This window comes from Microcaecilia unicolor, chromosome 3 (genome assembly GCF_901765095.1).
Source record: "Microcaecilia unicolor chromosome 3, aMicUni1.1, whole genome shotgun sequence".
Taxonomy (NCBI): domain Eukaryota; kingdom Metazoa; phylum Chordata; class Amphibia; order Gymnophiona; family Siphonopidae; genus Microcaecilia; species Microcaecilia unicolor.
Genome location: NC_044033.1, coordinates 398,630,473 through 398,647,617, shown reverse-complemented (window position 1 = coordinate 398,647,617; position 17,145 = coordinate 398,630,473). Strand labels below are relative to the sequence as shown.

The 17,145-nt window shown below is 42.5% G+C and overlaps 1 protein-coding gene across 1 annotated transcript in view; it reads right to left on the bottom strand.

Annotated features, from left to right (window-relative positions):
• Window positions 1-17,145, bottom strand: part of PKHD1 (PKHD1 ciliary IPT domain containing fibrocystin/polyductin) — a 980,909-nt gene that overhangs the window by 71,170 nt on the left and 892,594 nt on the right. Inside the window, exon 61 of the mRNA XM_030198735.1 lies at window positions 12,755-12,890. Coding sequence (XP_030054595.1) covers window positions 12,755-12,890 — 136 coding nt within the window. The remainder of the gene's footprint in view (window positions 1-12,754; window positions 12,891-17,145) is intronic.

Here is a 17,145-nt window from a genome sequence, read left to right as displayed (position 1 = left end):
AACATTTTTTTTGAGGGTGGGAGGGGGTTAGTGACCACTGGGGGAGTAAGGGGAGGTCATCCCCGATTCCCTCCGGTGGTCATCTGGTCATTTAGGGCACCTTTTTGTGGCTTGGTCGTAAGAAAAAAAAAAGGAGCAGGTAAAGTCGTCCAAGTGTTCGTCAGGGATGCCCTTCTTTTTTCTATTATGGGTTAAGGATGCCCATGTGTTAAGCACGCCCCAGTCCTGCCTTTGCTACGCCTCCGACACACTCCCATGAACTTTGGTCGTCCCTGCAATGAAAAGCAGTTGAGGACGCCCAAAGTCAGCTTTTGATTATGCCGATTTAGGCGACCCTGTGAGAAGGACGTCCATCTTGTGATTTGTGTCATAAGATGGGCGTCCTTCTCTTTCGAAAATAAGCCTGAAAGTGGTCTTATGTTCTAATACTGAATCATATTCTTCAGTGGTCACTGGATGCCAGATGAGCATAAGTAGCACACACACATAAGCATGGGTGCTACTTTTTAAAATCACTGCTTCGACCTAACCAGAGCTAGCATAGCCTAAGCCCAGATAGGGATCAATCCCCATGATATCTCCCCAACAAAGCATCTAAAGATCCTCCTACCCCCAAAACACAAATGATCTCTCCAAACACAGCTGTTTTCCTGTGGAATGAGCTGATCCCCTCTAAAGGCCTCCTCCAGAAAGAATATCCCACTTAACCCCACCCCCCTCATGGCACAAAGAAACCACCCCAAGACCTACCAGCAAGATCCCTGATCTCATCCCCAGCCTTAACGGGGGTCTCTGGTATCTAATTGAGCCCTAGTCAATTGTGCTTTTTTGGCCCCAAGTGAAAATATGGCTGCAGAGACCCCTAGCAATAATCTTACAGTATTACTGCTAGTGGTCAGCTCCCAAATAAGGGCTTTTTATGAATCAACCCATGTTTCACTCAAGCTTCACCCCGAACGAGTCTGTGTGTGCATCACAGTACAGTACATACCTTAGCACCCAACATACTTTTACATATAAAATCCTGGAGTAGTTATATTGATAGTCTTTGTCTCTACCTCCTCCACTGGAAGGTCATTCCATGAATTTACCACCCTTTCCGTGAAGAAATTTCTTCAGATTACTCCTTTCAACATCATCCTATGCTCCCTCATTTCAGAGCTTCCTTTTTAATTGAAAGAAACTCACCTACTATGCTTTTATGCCACAGAGGTATTTAAGCATCTGTATCATATCTCCCTTCTCCTGCTTTTCTTCCAAACTATTCATATTGAGATCTTTAAGTCTATCCCCAGACACTTTTAGAGGTATAAAAAGATATTTTCTCATCCACAACATCCTTAATAATGCTACACTCACAAAACTTGATTTATGTATGTTAAAGCAATGTTTTAATCCAATTTCACACACATTCACTTTTGAAATAAACCAACAAATCCCCCAAAATCAAGAAACCTGAAAATGATCAGAAAACATTATTCAATTTTTTTTTTTTGCTGTGCTTTTTACTAGGGCAGGTCCATGAATACATGGTATGCATCAGTTTTTGAAAAGGCATTTCCCTAAAGAGCTTCCCTTTGAAATTTCACCAGTTGCCAATGCTGGAGGAGGCTATTTTCTGCATACTCTATAAGCACAAAGATTTATGAAGAATAGGTGGAGAAAAAGGAAACAGAAGCTAAGATTTCAAAAGGAAATACCCATGCATGTATCTGCTGTGCCACCTCAACCCTATTCTCCCCAGAAGAAAATGTATTTGCATAATTGGCAGTGGACATACTTTTTCTCACAGAGAGACAGTAGCAGTTTTCAAAGGGAGAAAGTTCCTTGTGTAACACTAATTTACCTGCAAAAGAAACTTCTTAAAAATTGCTGCAATATATAATATTTAGACTTGCTTTGAGCATACCTGTTCTCCTGGGTGTACAGCAATTAAAGAGAAGCTGACTACAGAATTTCAGAAATAAATGCTTAAAAAGGCATATAATCGATATAGAGTGGGTATCAGCAGGTGCCACACAGATACATGAAAACATTACATTGTGCAGCGTTCACATGATTTTCCTTACAGAAACAGAATCTTCTTTGCTAGTTGTCTGGCCCAAGCTGAAACTTGACTTTCTTAGATTTGCAAGTGTTTGCACATGGAACTTTAATAAAATTAATGACATATGTCAACATAAAATATATGTTGTTTGTTTTTCGATTTAATATTTCTTTATGAAAAAATGCAATTTTAATACATGAATGATAAAATCATTGCTGCAGGTCGTGTTTTCACCTCCATTTTTCCCTCCCTGTGATTATTCATTGCAAAAGCATTCCATGGGATGTAGATTTATGGCATTTTGTTTATTGCTTGGCTTTTCAATTGCAGTAAAACCTTATCTTATTTCCAGAGGGTGTTCAGCCAATCAAATCGCTGGATTTGCATGAACATTCCATTCCCTCCAAGTTTGTGAACGGAGCAATTTTATACAAGGGAATGTCAAAGGACAATTTCACTATACTATCTGTTGAGATTGTTGCTTGCTCTCCTCATGGAACATTTGCATTTCCAGAGGATTGTAAGGCTCCTGTGAGTATGTAATTTTCTGCAATGTGACAGCAAAACTACAAAAGAAAACAGTGGAAGCTAATGTGCTAGTCAAATGAATGCCTGAATGCTATAGAAGCAGTTAAGGAACAAGGTACTAAAGGGTTATTTAGTCTAAATTCCACCATATCTACTGAACATTTGTCATGGTTGAAAAAGTATAGAAACATACCTGTACCAAAGGCCACCATATGTCTATTATAGTAGTAAGTCTAAATATATAGTGTTGCTTACATCTAGTAGTGCTATTGAAATGATAAGTAGTAGCAGTAGTAGTAAATATGGAAATGAGCATGGTCATAAAGTGTAATGAACTCTTTCCACATTCACTCCATATGTACTAACAAGAAATAATGGGCTTGATTCTATATATGGTGCCTGAAAAAAATAAACCTAGGCATATTCTCTAAAGTACACCTACATTTTATAGAATAGGTTTATCTTTTCATGCGGCATATAGAATACGTCGAGCGCCTCTCCACATGGCCAAATTTGGTTACGTCCATTTAGGCCATGTTTTACTAAGCATAAATCCCGGTGCCTAAATTAGGTGCAGAGCAGGTCTATTTTATAATAATGCACATAGATTTTAGAAACATCCATGTCCCACCCATTCCACGCCCATAAACATGCCCCCATTTTGAACTATGCGACTTGAAATTTATGTGCACCACGTTACAAAATACACTTAACAAATTGTGCATGCACATCTTGATTAATACCAATTAGTGCTGATAATTTCTTGTTAACATCCAATTAACAGTGTTGATTAGCTAGCTAACCAATTAAGTTGTGCACATTTTGATTTCCATGTAGAAATTAAGATGCAATATATAGAATTTGAGGGAATAGGTGTATTAGAAGGCTGAGGATGAGTTGATCAGTAGGTTCAGTCAGGATCATATCTTAACATACAAATTAAGAAAATGAAGGCAGATAAAGACCATATAGCCTATCTAGTCTGCCCATCAATGATATCTACTATCCCTTCTACTCCCTTAGAGATCCTATGTACTTGTCCCAAGATTTCTTAAATTCTGATAGTGTTTGTCTCCAACACCTCCACTGGGAGGCCATTCCATGAATTTACCACCCTTTCCATGAAGAAATTTCCTCAGGTTACTCCTTTCACCTTCATCCTATGCCCCCTCATTTCAGAACTTCCTTTCAATTAAAAGTGACTCACCTAGTGGGGCATAATCAAAAGGCTGGCATAGAGGCTGGCATAACATATTTTTAAAGATGTTTTTTGAGGGTAGGCGGGGTTAGTGACCATTTTTAGCATTAAATCTTTGCTGCCAAATTCTGGACCATTTTTAAGCTTTGTTGGCCCTCTTCATGTTATCCACATCATCAGGAGTGTCTACAATATTGCAGATCATAGTATCATCTGCAAATACAGCCCTTCAGCAATATTGCTTACAAAAATGTTAAAAAGAACCTGCCCAAAAACTGAATCTTGGGTACACCACTGGTAGCATCCCTTTCCTCAGAATGAGCTCCATTTACCACTACCCTCTGTTGTCTTCTATTCAATCAGTTCCTAATGCAGTTTTTCACTTTAGGGCCCATTCAGAGGGCTGTGTCAGATGGAGTAGTCTGGAATAAGAATTCCAGGCAGGGGTCTAGGGAACAGTGTGAGTTTGAGCATTTTAGTAGCAGTGACTTTAATTCAGTTGATAATGGCTGAAACACCACCTAAACCGATCTACTGTCATTTCCTGAGTTGGGTGTGAGGATGAGTCTGTTCCTGTTCTTCATTTCACCTGCTGGCTTACAGTAAGATCTGATTTTGTTGATTTTGTTTGCGAAATAATCAGCTAGTTCTTCAGCTGAGGGGCATACTTCATGCATATTGTTCACAGTGTCAGTAGCGGTTAGACGTCTGACTAGGGAGAATAGTTTTTTGTTGTTGAGGGTATCTCAGTCCACTAAGTTGCTGTAGTATTTCCATTTGGAATCAGATAGCTTCCATTTATAGTGATACAAGGTGAGTTTCCAGTTGGATTTGTCGTCATGGTCTTGCTTTTTCTCCATTGCGTTTCTGAATGTCAACAGTTCAGTTTCAGTTGAGCTAGTTCTTCTGAATACCAAGGGGATTTTCAAGCTGCCTTGATTTTGTTGGAAGCTACTGGTGCATTTTTGTCCAGCACCACTTTAACTTTAGAGTCCCATACAGATTTTACAGACTTTTGTGTGGGGATTTCAGAGGTCAGGGAGTCTTTTAGTTCAATCCAGAAGATGGTTTCATTGATTTTCCCTCCAGCCTATATCATCCTATGAGATTGGTGCATGGACCAGCTTGACATGAAGATGTTAATTGTAAAGTCAAGTTGGAAATTATCAGACCATGGTATAGGCTTCCAGTCCGATGAGACAATCAAGCTAGTAGGATGGGAAGTAAGGAAATCCAAAGTGTGGCCTTGTTCATGAGTTGTGCACTTTATTAACATTGTAAGTTCACTCATTTTCATGAATGATTTAAAGTTATGAACATTAGTGTCAGCATCATTCTCTAAGTGTAAGTTTAAATCTCCTAGGACAGTTACTCTGGAAAATTGGGACACAGTGGGATGAGATAATCTCTAGTATCATAGGTTTGGCTTTGGACCAGGCTCCTGGTGGATGGTATATGAGGAGTAGGGCAATGTGATTGGTGTCTTTGGAATTGTCATTGAATTTACTTAGCATATATTCCAGTTCTGGGAACATTCCTGAGATGACTAGAGATGCATGAAAAAAGGTTTTGTAAATGAGAGCTAGTCCACCCCCTTTTTTTCCTTGTCTTGGAGAATGAATAAAATCATAACCAGGAGGATATAATTGGGTTATTATCGGGTTATTGATTTCCGTAAGCCATGTCTCAAAAATGAACCAGAAACCCAGATCTGAGGCTTCTAGAAGATCTCTTATTAGTACTGACTTGTTCCCCATCATCTAGCATAGACATAGATTGTCGGTACGGAAGTTAAATGGGTCGAGTGATCTAAGTGTAGGCGGTCGGTGGCCCAACTGTTTGGGGAGGCTAAAGGAGGCGGGGTTAGGGGTGGGATCAGGGGTGGAGCTTAAATCCATAATTGTCTGATAACACACAGAAAAAATAAATAAATAAAAATAAAAGTCACAATTAATACCTTTTATTAAATTTAGATATTAGATATGTATCATATGTCAAAGAATAAAGTGGTTGCTCAAAGCATATACTAACCACAATCACTCAACTGCAAAACATTATGCACAACTTTGTGCAAAAACATACTCAGAACCTTACTGTACCATAAATATTACACTGGGCAGAACCTAATACACCAATATACCACCCATACGGAAAATGCAGACCATCAACAATATGAAACATGGGATCATATCATCACAATTCTCATGTAGAGCCACAAAACACCCTAATTAATGTGGGATAAAATGCCATAAATTGATATGAGTAACTGTATAATTTAACATGTGTAACTGTATAGTCTTAAAACTTCCAGGCTGTCTTATAATGTTTTATAATGTCTTTCTGCTCTAACGCCCTCATCTATCTTACTACCATGTAACACAAAACCCTCTGTAAATCAAATGTATATTCAATGCTATTTCCAGTATCCATGACGAAATGTAAGCCACATTGAGCCTGCAAAGAGGTGGGATAATGTGGGATAGAAATGCCATAAAATAAATAAATAAATAAATAAGTAAATAAATATAAACTTTTAATGTTGAGCACCTGATTCCCAAAGTGGACATATTCCAAACACTATAATGAAAATAAAATGGTCTTTTCTACCTTTGTTGTCTGGTGACTTTTTCTGATCATGCTGGCCCAGTATCCGATTCTGCTGCTATCTGTCCTCAGTGCAGGTCAGGAAGTCATCCTCGTTAAATATCTCCCTGGCAACCCAGGACACCTCCAGCCAACGCCCCCCCCCCCCCCCCCCCCAGCAGTAAGGTAAACAAACCATAAACCAATTTCTACAACTGGTTACACAAGGCTAGAGGGCTTTCACTGCAGCTCCTGCTGTGAGGATGGAGGTAAATCAACAATTTAAACCCCTCAGAGCACAGCAGGGGAGGCTTAGCCTCTCCAAGCCTCTTATACCGGGCGCCTATGGATCTAAGTGAGAGGAGTTTTTGGTTAGATACCGAACAAATCAAGGTTTAGGTTGATTGGGGGGATTCCTTGTGTTTGCCTGACCATTGAGCTTGGTAAGTTGCTTGTGTCCTGAAGCAGTAGTAGCATTCTGTGGGCAGTTGTTGGTACAGTCTTTCTGATGTTTGCCAGTGAGAATAGTCTGTTTACGGTCTTTAAGTTTCCAGAGTATAGTACAGAAATCTGATATAGACTGCATCAATAAATACTTATTAAACAAAACAAAAAAAAAGTATAATACAAATGCAGTCCATATCTCATTAGATTCCTATAATCGGGGGTAGATAATAGTTAATATAGGGATATAGACATAGAGAGTAATCACAATTTGAGTCCTTTTGATATAGTATTTTTACATTATAGTATAAAGCATTCGGAACTCGTGTCCTTGATTACATCATTCAAATTGTTTGGTGTGGGGGTTAACATTGTCTAAATTTTGATATTGTTTTGATATTCTGTTTTCTGGTGGGTTTTTTATTTTATTTTTTCATAGATATATATCATTCTTCCTTCAGCCAGTAACCCACCACCTTTCTCTGTAATTCCTTCTTAATTTAAACCATTGAGTGCAGTGCTTCCTCAAGGGTACTCAAAACTATTTATTTTTCACTAGCTGTCTCCTCACTTTTATTCAACACATATTCTCTCACTTCCAGGAGTAGGTTCTCCATGGGGAGGAAGTGTTCTGCTTCACTATAAAGCTCCCAGATTATGATGGGATGCTCCAACTAAACTGGCTGAGCTTCTAGTATCAACTTATTAAGATGCCCTTTTACTAAGCCGCAGTAGGCACTAGTGCATGCTTACTGCGTGGAAAAAAGTGCTGCTGCGGGACACACTGAGGTGTCCCATGGTAGTGTGCCCATCAGTGCACAATAATCCCATGCTGAGTAGGCGTGCCATGCGCTAATTGGCTAGTGTGGGGTTAGCTGCTGATTACTGCGGGGTCAGCGAGGGAGCCCTTAGCGCCAACAAAATAGGTGTCAGTAGGGCACCCATGATAATGGCCATGCGCTAATTGGGAAATTAACAGATGGCCATTAAAGAACAATATAAAAATGTGGCCAGTTTACCGCTGTGCTAAAAGTGGCTGCAACACGCAGAAAACCCATGTACTGACAGCATCATCAAACACAAACAGAAGAAAAACTCCACTGAGGGGAAAGCACCAAGCATCAAACAGTAGAGAAGAAAGAGGAACCTCTCGTATATGTTGTTTAATAAAGATTTCCTGGACACTCTCTGTGAGAGGTTCATCTTTCCTCTCTACTGTTTGATGCTCGCTGACAACATCATCAGCCACCTTTTTTGCGTGGCTTGGTAAAAGGGTCCCCGTAAGTCTGTTTTAAGTTCCACTGTGGCATCCTCTTTCACATGCAGACTCTCTCCACATGGAAATTTCATGGAATTTCCCACATGTCTTTTCTTCAAACTCCAAACTCTCTCTCTCTCTCTCTCCTGAGTTCACTCCTTGTTTTGCAGTCAGACAGAGGATGGATCGGATCTCTGACTTCTTTCATACACTTCACAAAGGACATAAACTTAAAACTCAAGGCTTCCTTACAAGATATAAATTAAAGGCCTAAGGCAAAACATAAACTAAATACACCTTTCCTCCAGCAAATCCAAAGAAAATCAATGCTGCTACCTAGGTGTCCCTGACTTATACAAGTTTAGGCAGAACCATTGCAATAATCCTAAAGGGATACTGTTAACAAAACAGTTTACACTTCCTAAAGTAGTATGGTGTTTTTGTTAAAATACGTTATATTTTCAAGGGCCTGAGAAATAGTCTGATGAAAGAATAATTAGGTCAATATTCAGACTCCGCAGTCAGCATTTTAATTAAATGCTGGTTGCAACATTTGAAGTGATACCTAAATATTCAGTGCTGGCTGATATCTGGATATTGGTGCTAAACTGGGCATACCAATGACTGCTGCTGTTATCTGACTAATGTTGATATTCAGCACTGGTATCTGGGTAACCTATCCAGGGGTCCTTTTACTAAGTTGTGGGAAAAAGGGTCCTGTGGTAGCAGCAGGGGCAATTTTTCCTGTGCACCAGGGCCCTTATTACTGCAGTGGGCAAAATGCCCCCCCCCCCCAACATAGTAACATAACCCTTACTGCGTGGCCATATGGTGGGGAGCACTTACTGCCACTTCAATGGGCAGTAAACGGGCAGCGCATAATGATACCCCATTACCGTTGGATTAGCTCTGCACTAGAGGAAAAAAATTCTAGAGCACTGGAAATGTTGCGCATTCCAACCAGAACTAACAACGGCGCCCACATTAGGCTGGTGATAGTTCCAGATTAGCGAGTGGTAAGCCCGTGTTGGGCTTACTACTGCTTTGTAAAAGTCCCCTCCAGTTAGTTATCCTGATACTGCTGCTGAATATTACCAATCTCTGGATAAATTATTGCCTCTGCTCAGAATCTGTCCTGGACTGCCTTCATTCTATTAGGATAGCACCGGGTGTTCTGTAGTGATTTTCAGCATCCTTATCCAGATAATGCTGCTAAAAACCCATACGTGGAGGGGCATAATCGAACACGAACACCCATCTCCATGGGCGTCTATGTCCGAAAACGGGTATGTGAAGAGGTAGGACAGACCGTATTATTGAAAAAGATGGGTGTCCATCTTTCGTTTCAAAAATAAGGTTTGGACGGACCAAATGCCATGGATTTGGTCCCTTCTGAGATGGGCGTTTTTTTTTTTTTTTAGCGATAATGGAAACTAAAAACGCCCAGCTCAGAAACGTCCCAATCCAAGCCATTTGGTCGTGGAAGGGACAAATGTACAACACTACCATAGCTCTTAGGGGTAAAGGGGGCAACTACATGTGGGTACAATGGGTTTTAGAGGCCTCCCATTTACCACCACAAGTGTTACGGTGGGGGGGATGGGCCTGGGTCTGCCTGCCTGAAGTGCACTGCAGTACCCACTAAAAGTGCTCCAGGGACAGGACTGTCGCTGGTGTATAACCTTGGCACAGCAGTTCACACCTGAAGACTAATCTCGCTGAAAACGTCCTTTATTTGAATAAGCACCTTTACTCACAGTTAACTGCAGATCAGAGGTTGTGCCCCACTGGCAAAGAGTCTCGCTGGTACTGAGATTAGCAGTAGGTCCGAGCTGGCAGAATGGTGTACAATGCCCTCTTTCAGCAACATTCAAGGTACATAGTTACATAGTTACATAGTAGATGACGGCCGAAAAAGACCTGCATGGTCCATCCAGTCTGCCCAAGACAAACTCATATGTGTATACCTTACCTTGAATTTGTACCCGTCCTTTTCAGGGCACAGACCATATAAGTCTGGCCAGGAGTATTTCCCGCCTCCCAACCACCAGTCCCGCCTCCCATCACCGGCTCTGGTACAGACCGTATAAGTCCGCCCTCCCCTATCCTCGCCTCCCAACCACCACCCCCTCTTCCCCCCACCTGCTCTGCCACCCAATTTCAGCTAAGCTTCTGAGGATCCATTCCTTCTGCACAGGATTCCTCTATGCATATCCCATGCATGTTTGAACTCCGTTACCGTTTTCATCTCCACCACCTCCCGCGGAGGGCATTCCAAGCGTCTACCACCCTCTCTGTGAAAAAATACTTCCTGACATCTTTCCTGAGTCTGCCCCCCTTCAATCTCATTTCATGTCCTCTCGTTCTACCGCCTTCCCATCTCCGGAAAAGATTCGTTTGCGGATTAATACCTTTCAAATATTTGAACGTCTGTATCATATCACCCTTGTTCCTCCTTTCCTCCAGGGTGTACATGTTCAGGTCAGCAAGCCTCTCTTCATACGTCTTGGAACGTAAATCCCATACCATCCTCGTAGCTTTTCTTTGCACTGCTTCCATTTTTTTAACATCCTTCGCAAGATAATTCAAGGTAATAACTAACGTTCTCTAATGTGGGTAACACATGAAAGGGATCTAAAAGTGTCTTACACAAATGGCCACTACCTCATGGACTACCGGAAACACAACAGGGCACACTCTGACCCAATAATCTGAGGGGAAAGCACCATGGGAGTAGAGCCTACCAACTACCAACATTGTGAGCATTTAACACAAGCTAGTGGAATCACGGAGCCCAATACCCTACACCCACCACGATGCATTGGCGATGTGACTCTGCAGTGCCCTTAACAGAAAAGGTGTCACACTCAACCGAGACCCACATCAGAACCAGGGAAAGGCTGTCACAGGATAGAACACATTCTGCTGTCATGGAGGTGGGTATGGCATTTGAGGCTGGCATACAGGTTGGGAAAAAAAGTTTGTAAAGTGTTTTTTTTTTGGGTGGGAGGGGGTTAGTGACCACTGGGGGAGTCAGGGGAGGTCATCCCCGATTCCCTCCGGTGGTCATCTGGTCAGTTGGGGCACTTTTTTGGGACTTGGACCTAAAAAAAAAGGGTCCAAATAAAGCAGACCAAATTCTTGTCAAAAATGCCCTTCTTGTTTTGATTATCAGCTAAAGACGCCCATCTCTCCTCAGCCGATAACCACGCCCCAGTCCCGCCTTTGGCACGCCTCCGAAACGCCCCCGTTATCTTTGTTCATCTCCGTGACGGACTGCAGTTGAGGACGCCAAAAATCGGGTTTCAATTATACCAATTTGGGCGCCCACGGGAAACAGACGCCCATCTCCCGATTTGGGTCGAAATATGGGCAACTTTCTCTTTCGAAAATAAGCTGGATAGCTCCAGTTACCAGGTCTTACCCAGATAGCAGATGATGCTACTTGGTTAAGTCCTTTTAAATATCAGGCCCAATACTTTAGACCATCAGGCTTATTTTCGAAAGAGAAGGATGCCCATCTTTCGACACAAATCGCAAGATGGGCGTCCTTCTCACAAGGTCACCCAAATAGGTATAATGGAAAGGCAGTTTTGGGCATCCTCAACTGCTTTCCATCGCAGGGACGACCAAAGTTCATGGGGGCGTGTTGGAGGCGTAGCTAAGGCGGGACTTGGGAGTGCCTAACACATGGGCGTCCTCGACCCATAATGGAAAAAAAGGGTGTCTCTGACGAATACTTGGACGACTTTACCTGGTCCTTTTTTTCTTATGATCAAGCCACAGAAAGGTGCCTGAACTGACCAGATGACCACCGGAGGGAATCGGGGATGACCTCCCCTTACTCCCCCAGTGGTCACTAACCCCCTCCCACCCTCAAAAAATATTTTGAAATATTTTTTGCCAGCCTCAAATGTCATACCCAGCTCCATGACAGCAATATGCAGGTCTCTGCAGCAGTTTTAGTGGGTGCAGTGCACTTCAGGCAGGCAGACCCAGGCCCATCCCCCCTACCTGTTACACTTGTGGTGGTAAATATGAGCCTTCAAAACCCACCAGAAACCCACTGCACCCACATCTAGGTGCCCCCCTTCACCAGTCAGGGCTATGGTAGTGGTGTACAGTTGTGGGTAGTGGGTTTTTAGGGGCTCAGCACACAAGGTAAGGGAGCTATGTATCTGGAAGCTTTTTCTGAAGTCCACTGCAGTGCCCCCTAGGGTGCCTGGTTGGTGTACTGGCATGTCAGGGGCACCAGTGCACTACGAATGCTGGCTCCTCCCATGACCAAAGGGCTTGCATTTGGTTGTTTCTGAGATGGGAGTCCTTAGTTTCCATTATCGCAGAAAACCAGAAACGACCAAGTCTAAGGACGACCATCTCTAGGGATGACCTAAATGTCAAGATTTGGGCTTCCCCGACCGTATTATCGAAATGAAAGATGGACGCCAATCTTGTTTCAATAATAAGGGTTTCCCCGTCCCTTCGCCAGGACGTCCTGCGAGGACGTCCTCAGGAAAACTTGGGCGCCCCTTTTAATTATGCCCCTCCACGGAACTTATTTTTGCCACAGGCACAAAGTGGGAAAAAGTCAGTTCTGAATAAGGGCTATTGTGCACCAAAGCTAAACATCATATCTGGAAGAAGGCAGAGACACAGCAAACAGTGCATAACATTAAAACAAAACAGAGGTTCTTACCCACTTGTCTATAAACATGATTTTTGGTTGAACTGGAAGCGCTTTTTCTACTTCTCCATCTGAGGGCTGAATTAGGATATGCATTTTATATGGTCGCACAAACAGAGAGCCGCCAACCCCTGCTCCACTGGGATTTCTTTCCACATGAAAGAAATTTGAAGAAAAATAAATTTGATTACTTCCAATCAAAAATAGATATGCAAATCAACTCTGCATTTGAAACATTTTGTTGTGAAATATGCTAGTAATCACTGTTAGAATGAAACCACAGAGCTCTTTGATACAAGTATAGGTTAATACATGTTGGTCACTTATAAGGAATAAGTAATTGTAGATAGCATGATTTCTTTGTGGGGCTCACAGATGCACTTGCTTACTACTTTGAAAAAATATCATGCATAAAAAGTGGAAATCATGCCATTTGTCTTGTACAGCTTTATATACTGATTGAATTATATATTCCCATCTGATTACCAATCTATCAGTTCTACGTATTGAATATTCTTGTAGACGAGGGGGGAATTTTTATAAAGCATTTTGTGAGTGTAAAGCATGTTTAACATATGGAAAATGGCTCTCATAAAACTGTGTGGGTGTATACTTGCTTACAAGTATATGCACGAACAGCAGCATAAGCAATTATGTATTTATTTATTTGAAGTCATTAATAATCTTTACAATACTGAACAAAGTGATTTTCAGCCTGACTAAAATATGCATAGAATGCTCCACATCTATAATATCATATTCAAATCCACATAAGACTCATTGAATACAATAATCACATTGAACCCAAATCCTGAATATCGCCAGGTTTTCCTATTATGAATTTCCACAACTTTATTCCAGAGCTTTGTGGCCACAGCAAATAACCCCTTCCTGATAGATTGAAATCACATCTCCTTGTATGCAGACAACATGTACGCATTCATGGGGGGGGGGGGGGGGGGGGTAGTTTGTTTGGAACAGAAGCAGAGTTATGATATCCTGAAAATCTTTAGGTCACCTCAGGTCTTATAACCATAAAGTGCTTACGAGTGGCAATTGTATGATCTAGGTGCCCACATTTAGACACCTTTGGCACATGTTAATGTGTAGAATGATAGCAGTTAAGCACATAAGTGTATTGCAAAAGTACCAGTGGGATGCCTAAGTGCTATTCTACAATGGTGAGCCCAACCTACATAGGGCTCCTTTTACTAAGCTGCAGTAAGCACTAGCACGTACTTACTGCGGTTTAAAAGGGCTTACCACGGGGTGCGCTGAGGCATCCCGCAGTAAATCCTGAACCTACATACACAAACCACGTGCTAAAAAATATTTGCTAATTTTTCTAGGAAGGGGCGGAGAGTGGGTATCTCTGTGCTAATTTGTTAGCAAGTCTACTTTGTTCTGCACTATGGGCCCAATTCTATATATGGCGCCAAAACTTAAGGCACTTTAGGCAATCACACCTAAGCATATTCTAAATACCACGCATAAACTCTATGTGCGGTATTGTCACGTCTGTGGCCGTGACCACCCTCATACTTACCCTGTTTCTGGGAGTCAGTGGCTGTGCTGGCTTCTGCTTGTCTCTGTGTCTGTCTCTGTCTTAGTTTCTCTCTGGCTCTGTGTGCTGATTGCCCTACTGAATCTCACCTGTGTGGGCTTTGCCTCTTCCAAGATGGCTGCCGCCTCTTCGTCTCTGCCAGTATCCAAGATGGCTCCCGCTGTTACTTTCTATGGGATGCCTGCTCTGAGTGTCAAGCCTCTGTTTGGTTGCAAGGTGATTGCTGCACCTGTGGCTCTGGTGTTGAGGGGCTTTATTAGTGACTTGGAAACTACAGTCCTGGCCTTTGCATTGCCATTTCCTCCGCAGTGCCTTAGGTCCCGAGGTTAGTGTGCTGTTAGCACCGTTTGCTTTCCTTGTCTTTTGCTCTGTGGGTTTTCTGCCCTTCTGTGTTTATTGTTCTGTGGGCTTCCAGCCCTTCTGTGTTATTTGCTCTGTGGGTCTCCTACCCTTCTGTGGGTTTTCAGCCCTTCTGTGTTTATCGCTTGTGGGTTTCCAGCCCTTCTGTGTTTATAGCTCTGTAGGGTTTCAGCCCTTCTGTGTTTATTGCTCTGTGGGTCTCCTACCCTTCTGTGGGTTTTCAGCCCTTCTGTGTTTATCGCTTGTGGGTTTCCGGCCCTTCTGTGTTTATGGCTCTGTAGGGTTTCAGCCCTTCTGTGTTTATTGCTCTGTGGGTCTCCTACCCTTCTGTGGGTTTTCAGCCCTTCTGTGTTTATCGCTTGTAGGGTTTCAGCCCTTCTGTGTTTATTGCTCTATGGGTTTCCTACCCTTCTGTGTCTAGCTCTGCTAGTTCTCTGTGTTTGTTTCCTGTGTATGACTTGTAGCTTGGGCACAGCTTTGTTGTTAGCTGGTGTATAGCTTTACTAAGTCTTCTGAGTTTGCTCTGTGTCTGTTTCCAGTGCATGACTTGTTAGCTTGGGCACAGCTTTGTTGTTAGCTGGTGTATAGCTTTTCTAAGTCTCCTGAGTTTGCTCTGTGTATGTTCCTGTGTATGACTGGTTGCCTGGGTATAGCGTTCCTATTAGCCTGGGTACAGTCTACTAGTCATTGTGTTGATTCCTGCTGACTGCCAGAACCCGGACAGTTCCTGCTTGTCTGCCTTGCCTTCACCTAGGTGCCAGGGGGCACTCCTGGATCTTCATTCCTGCTGTTCCTGTAAGTCCTACCGGCTGCCAGAACCTGAGGGCTCAACCCGAGGGGGAAGGCAGTCAAGTGTAGGTGAAGCCTAGGTCCAGGGTGTTCCAGTTCCGCTCCAGTGTGTTCCAGTCCAGCGGGTTTCACTCCTGTATGTTCCTGTCCAGTAGGGCCACTCCAGTGTGTCCAGTCCAGCGGGCCCCACTCCAGTGCGCACCTGTCCGGTGCGTTCCAGTTCCGAGTATTCCAGTGTAGAACTCCAGTCCGGAGTTCCGGTCCAGTCTTGTCTTATCTCTACCTTGTAGGTGATCTTGCCTGCCACTGCCGCTCCACGGTAGTGGTCCAAGGACTCACGAAACCAGTGCTCCCGGGGAAGAAGCCTGACAGTGTGCCAAGGTCCTCGTGCACGCGACAGGTATTTAGAATACGCTTAAGCGTAGTTCATGTGACTAAATCTATGCGCGTTCATTTCCACCAACGAAAAGCTGGTGTAAATCCCTCCATGTAGATTTACATGTACTGACCCATATTTTGTAATGCATATAGATTTTGGAAAGCCCACAAAGTGCCCATTTCCACGCCCCTGAGCATGCCCCTTTTTGTCTGTGTGTTTTAGAATTTAGGTGCAGTACATTACAGAATACACTTAACAATGTACATATGCGTAAATTCTAATTTTTGCCAATAAGTGCTCATTATTGCTTGTTAAGAGCTGTTAACCATGCTTAATAACTTGTTAAAACAACCAATCTACACACATAGTTATAGAATACGCCTAGATTTATGCACAGAGCCACGCATAACTCTAGGTACACTATAGAGAATTTGAGGTAACTGATTAACGCAGGATTAGCAAGTGAGCCTTTACCATCTACAAAATAGGTGTTGTTAACTCATTTTTAATAGTGGCCATGTGCTAATGGCAACATTAGCATGTGGCCATTAATTTGGAAAATGGAAATTCGGCCATTTTCCGAAAGAGCTGTGCAAGGGCACACTAAGTTCACTTTCTACCGCAGCTTTGTAAAAGGAGCCCGGAAAGTGGTGTAATTGGGATTTGTGGGTTATCAACAGTGAACCTTTTCTGTATTCTATTCTGCCACACATTGTGACAAAGAATCTGCTCCTTAAGTATTATATTGCTAACAATTTTCCCACAAAGTGGCAGATTTGAAATACTTCGTGTGGAACAGGACTGTTCTCCTTGAGGTGGTGATTTATCAAAACGTTTGGGTAGATGTGAACAGAATTATATTTATAAATGGCAAAATGAGGTCCAAATGTGTGCATGCTAACCTTCCCTAAAAATAAAGTTTTATTCTTTTTTTTTTTTTTGGGGGGGGGGGGGGTGTCCGGCACAGAGCATGGGCATTGCTGAGCTAATCATGTAGTGTCGTAACATTACCACACACTAACTGCTTAGCACAGGAATCGTGCGTAAGCCCTTACTGCTTACAAAATGAGTGGCAGTAAGTCCACACACACTAATTTTTTTAATGGCGACATTAGTGCATGACATTAATACAGAAAATAGAAAAAGGCCATTTTTACTGCTGTGGTAAAATTGGCATTAATGCCTAGGAGAAACACAAGCAAGGACACGTTAAGGCCACTTTGCTGCAGCTTAGTAAAAAAAAGATCCCTTAGACAACTGCAGTTTCAAGCACTATGCCACCAGCTTATACTAAAAATTAGCAAAAATAAA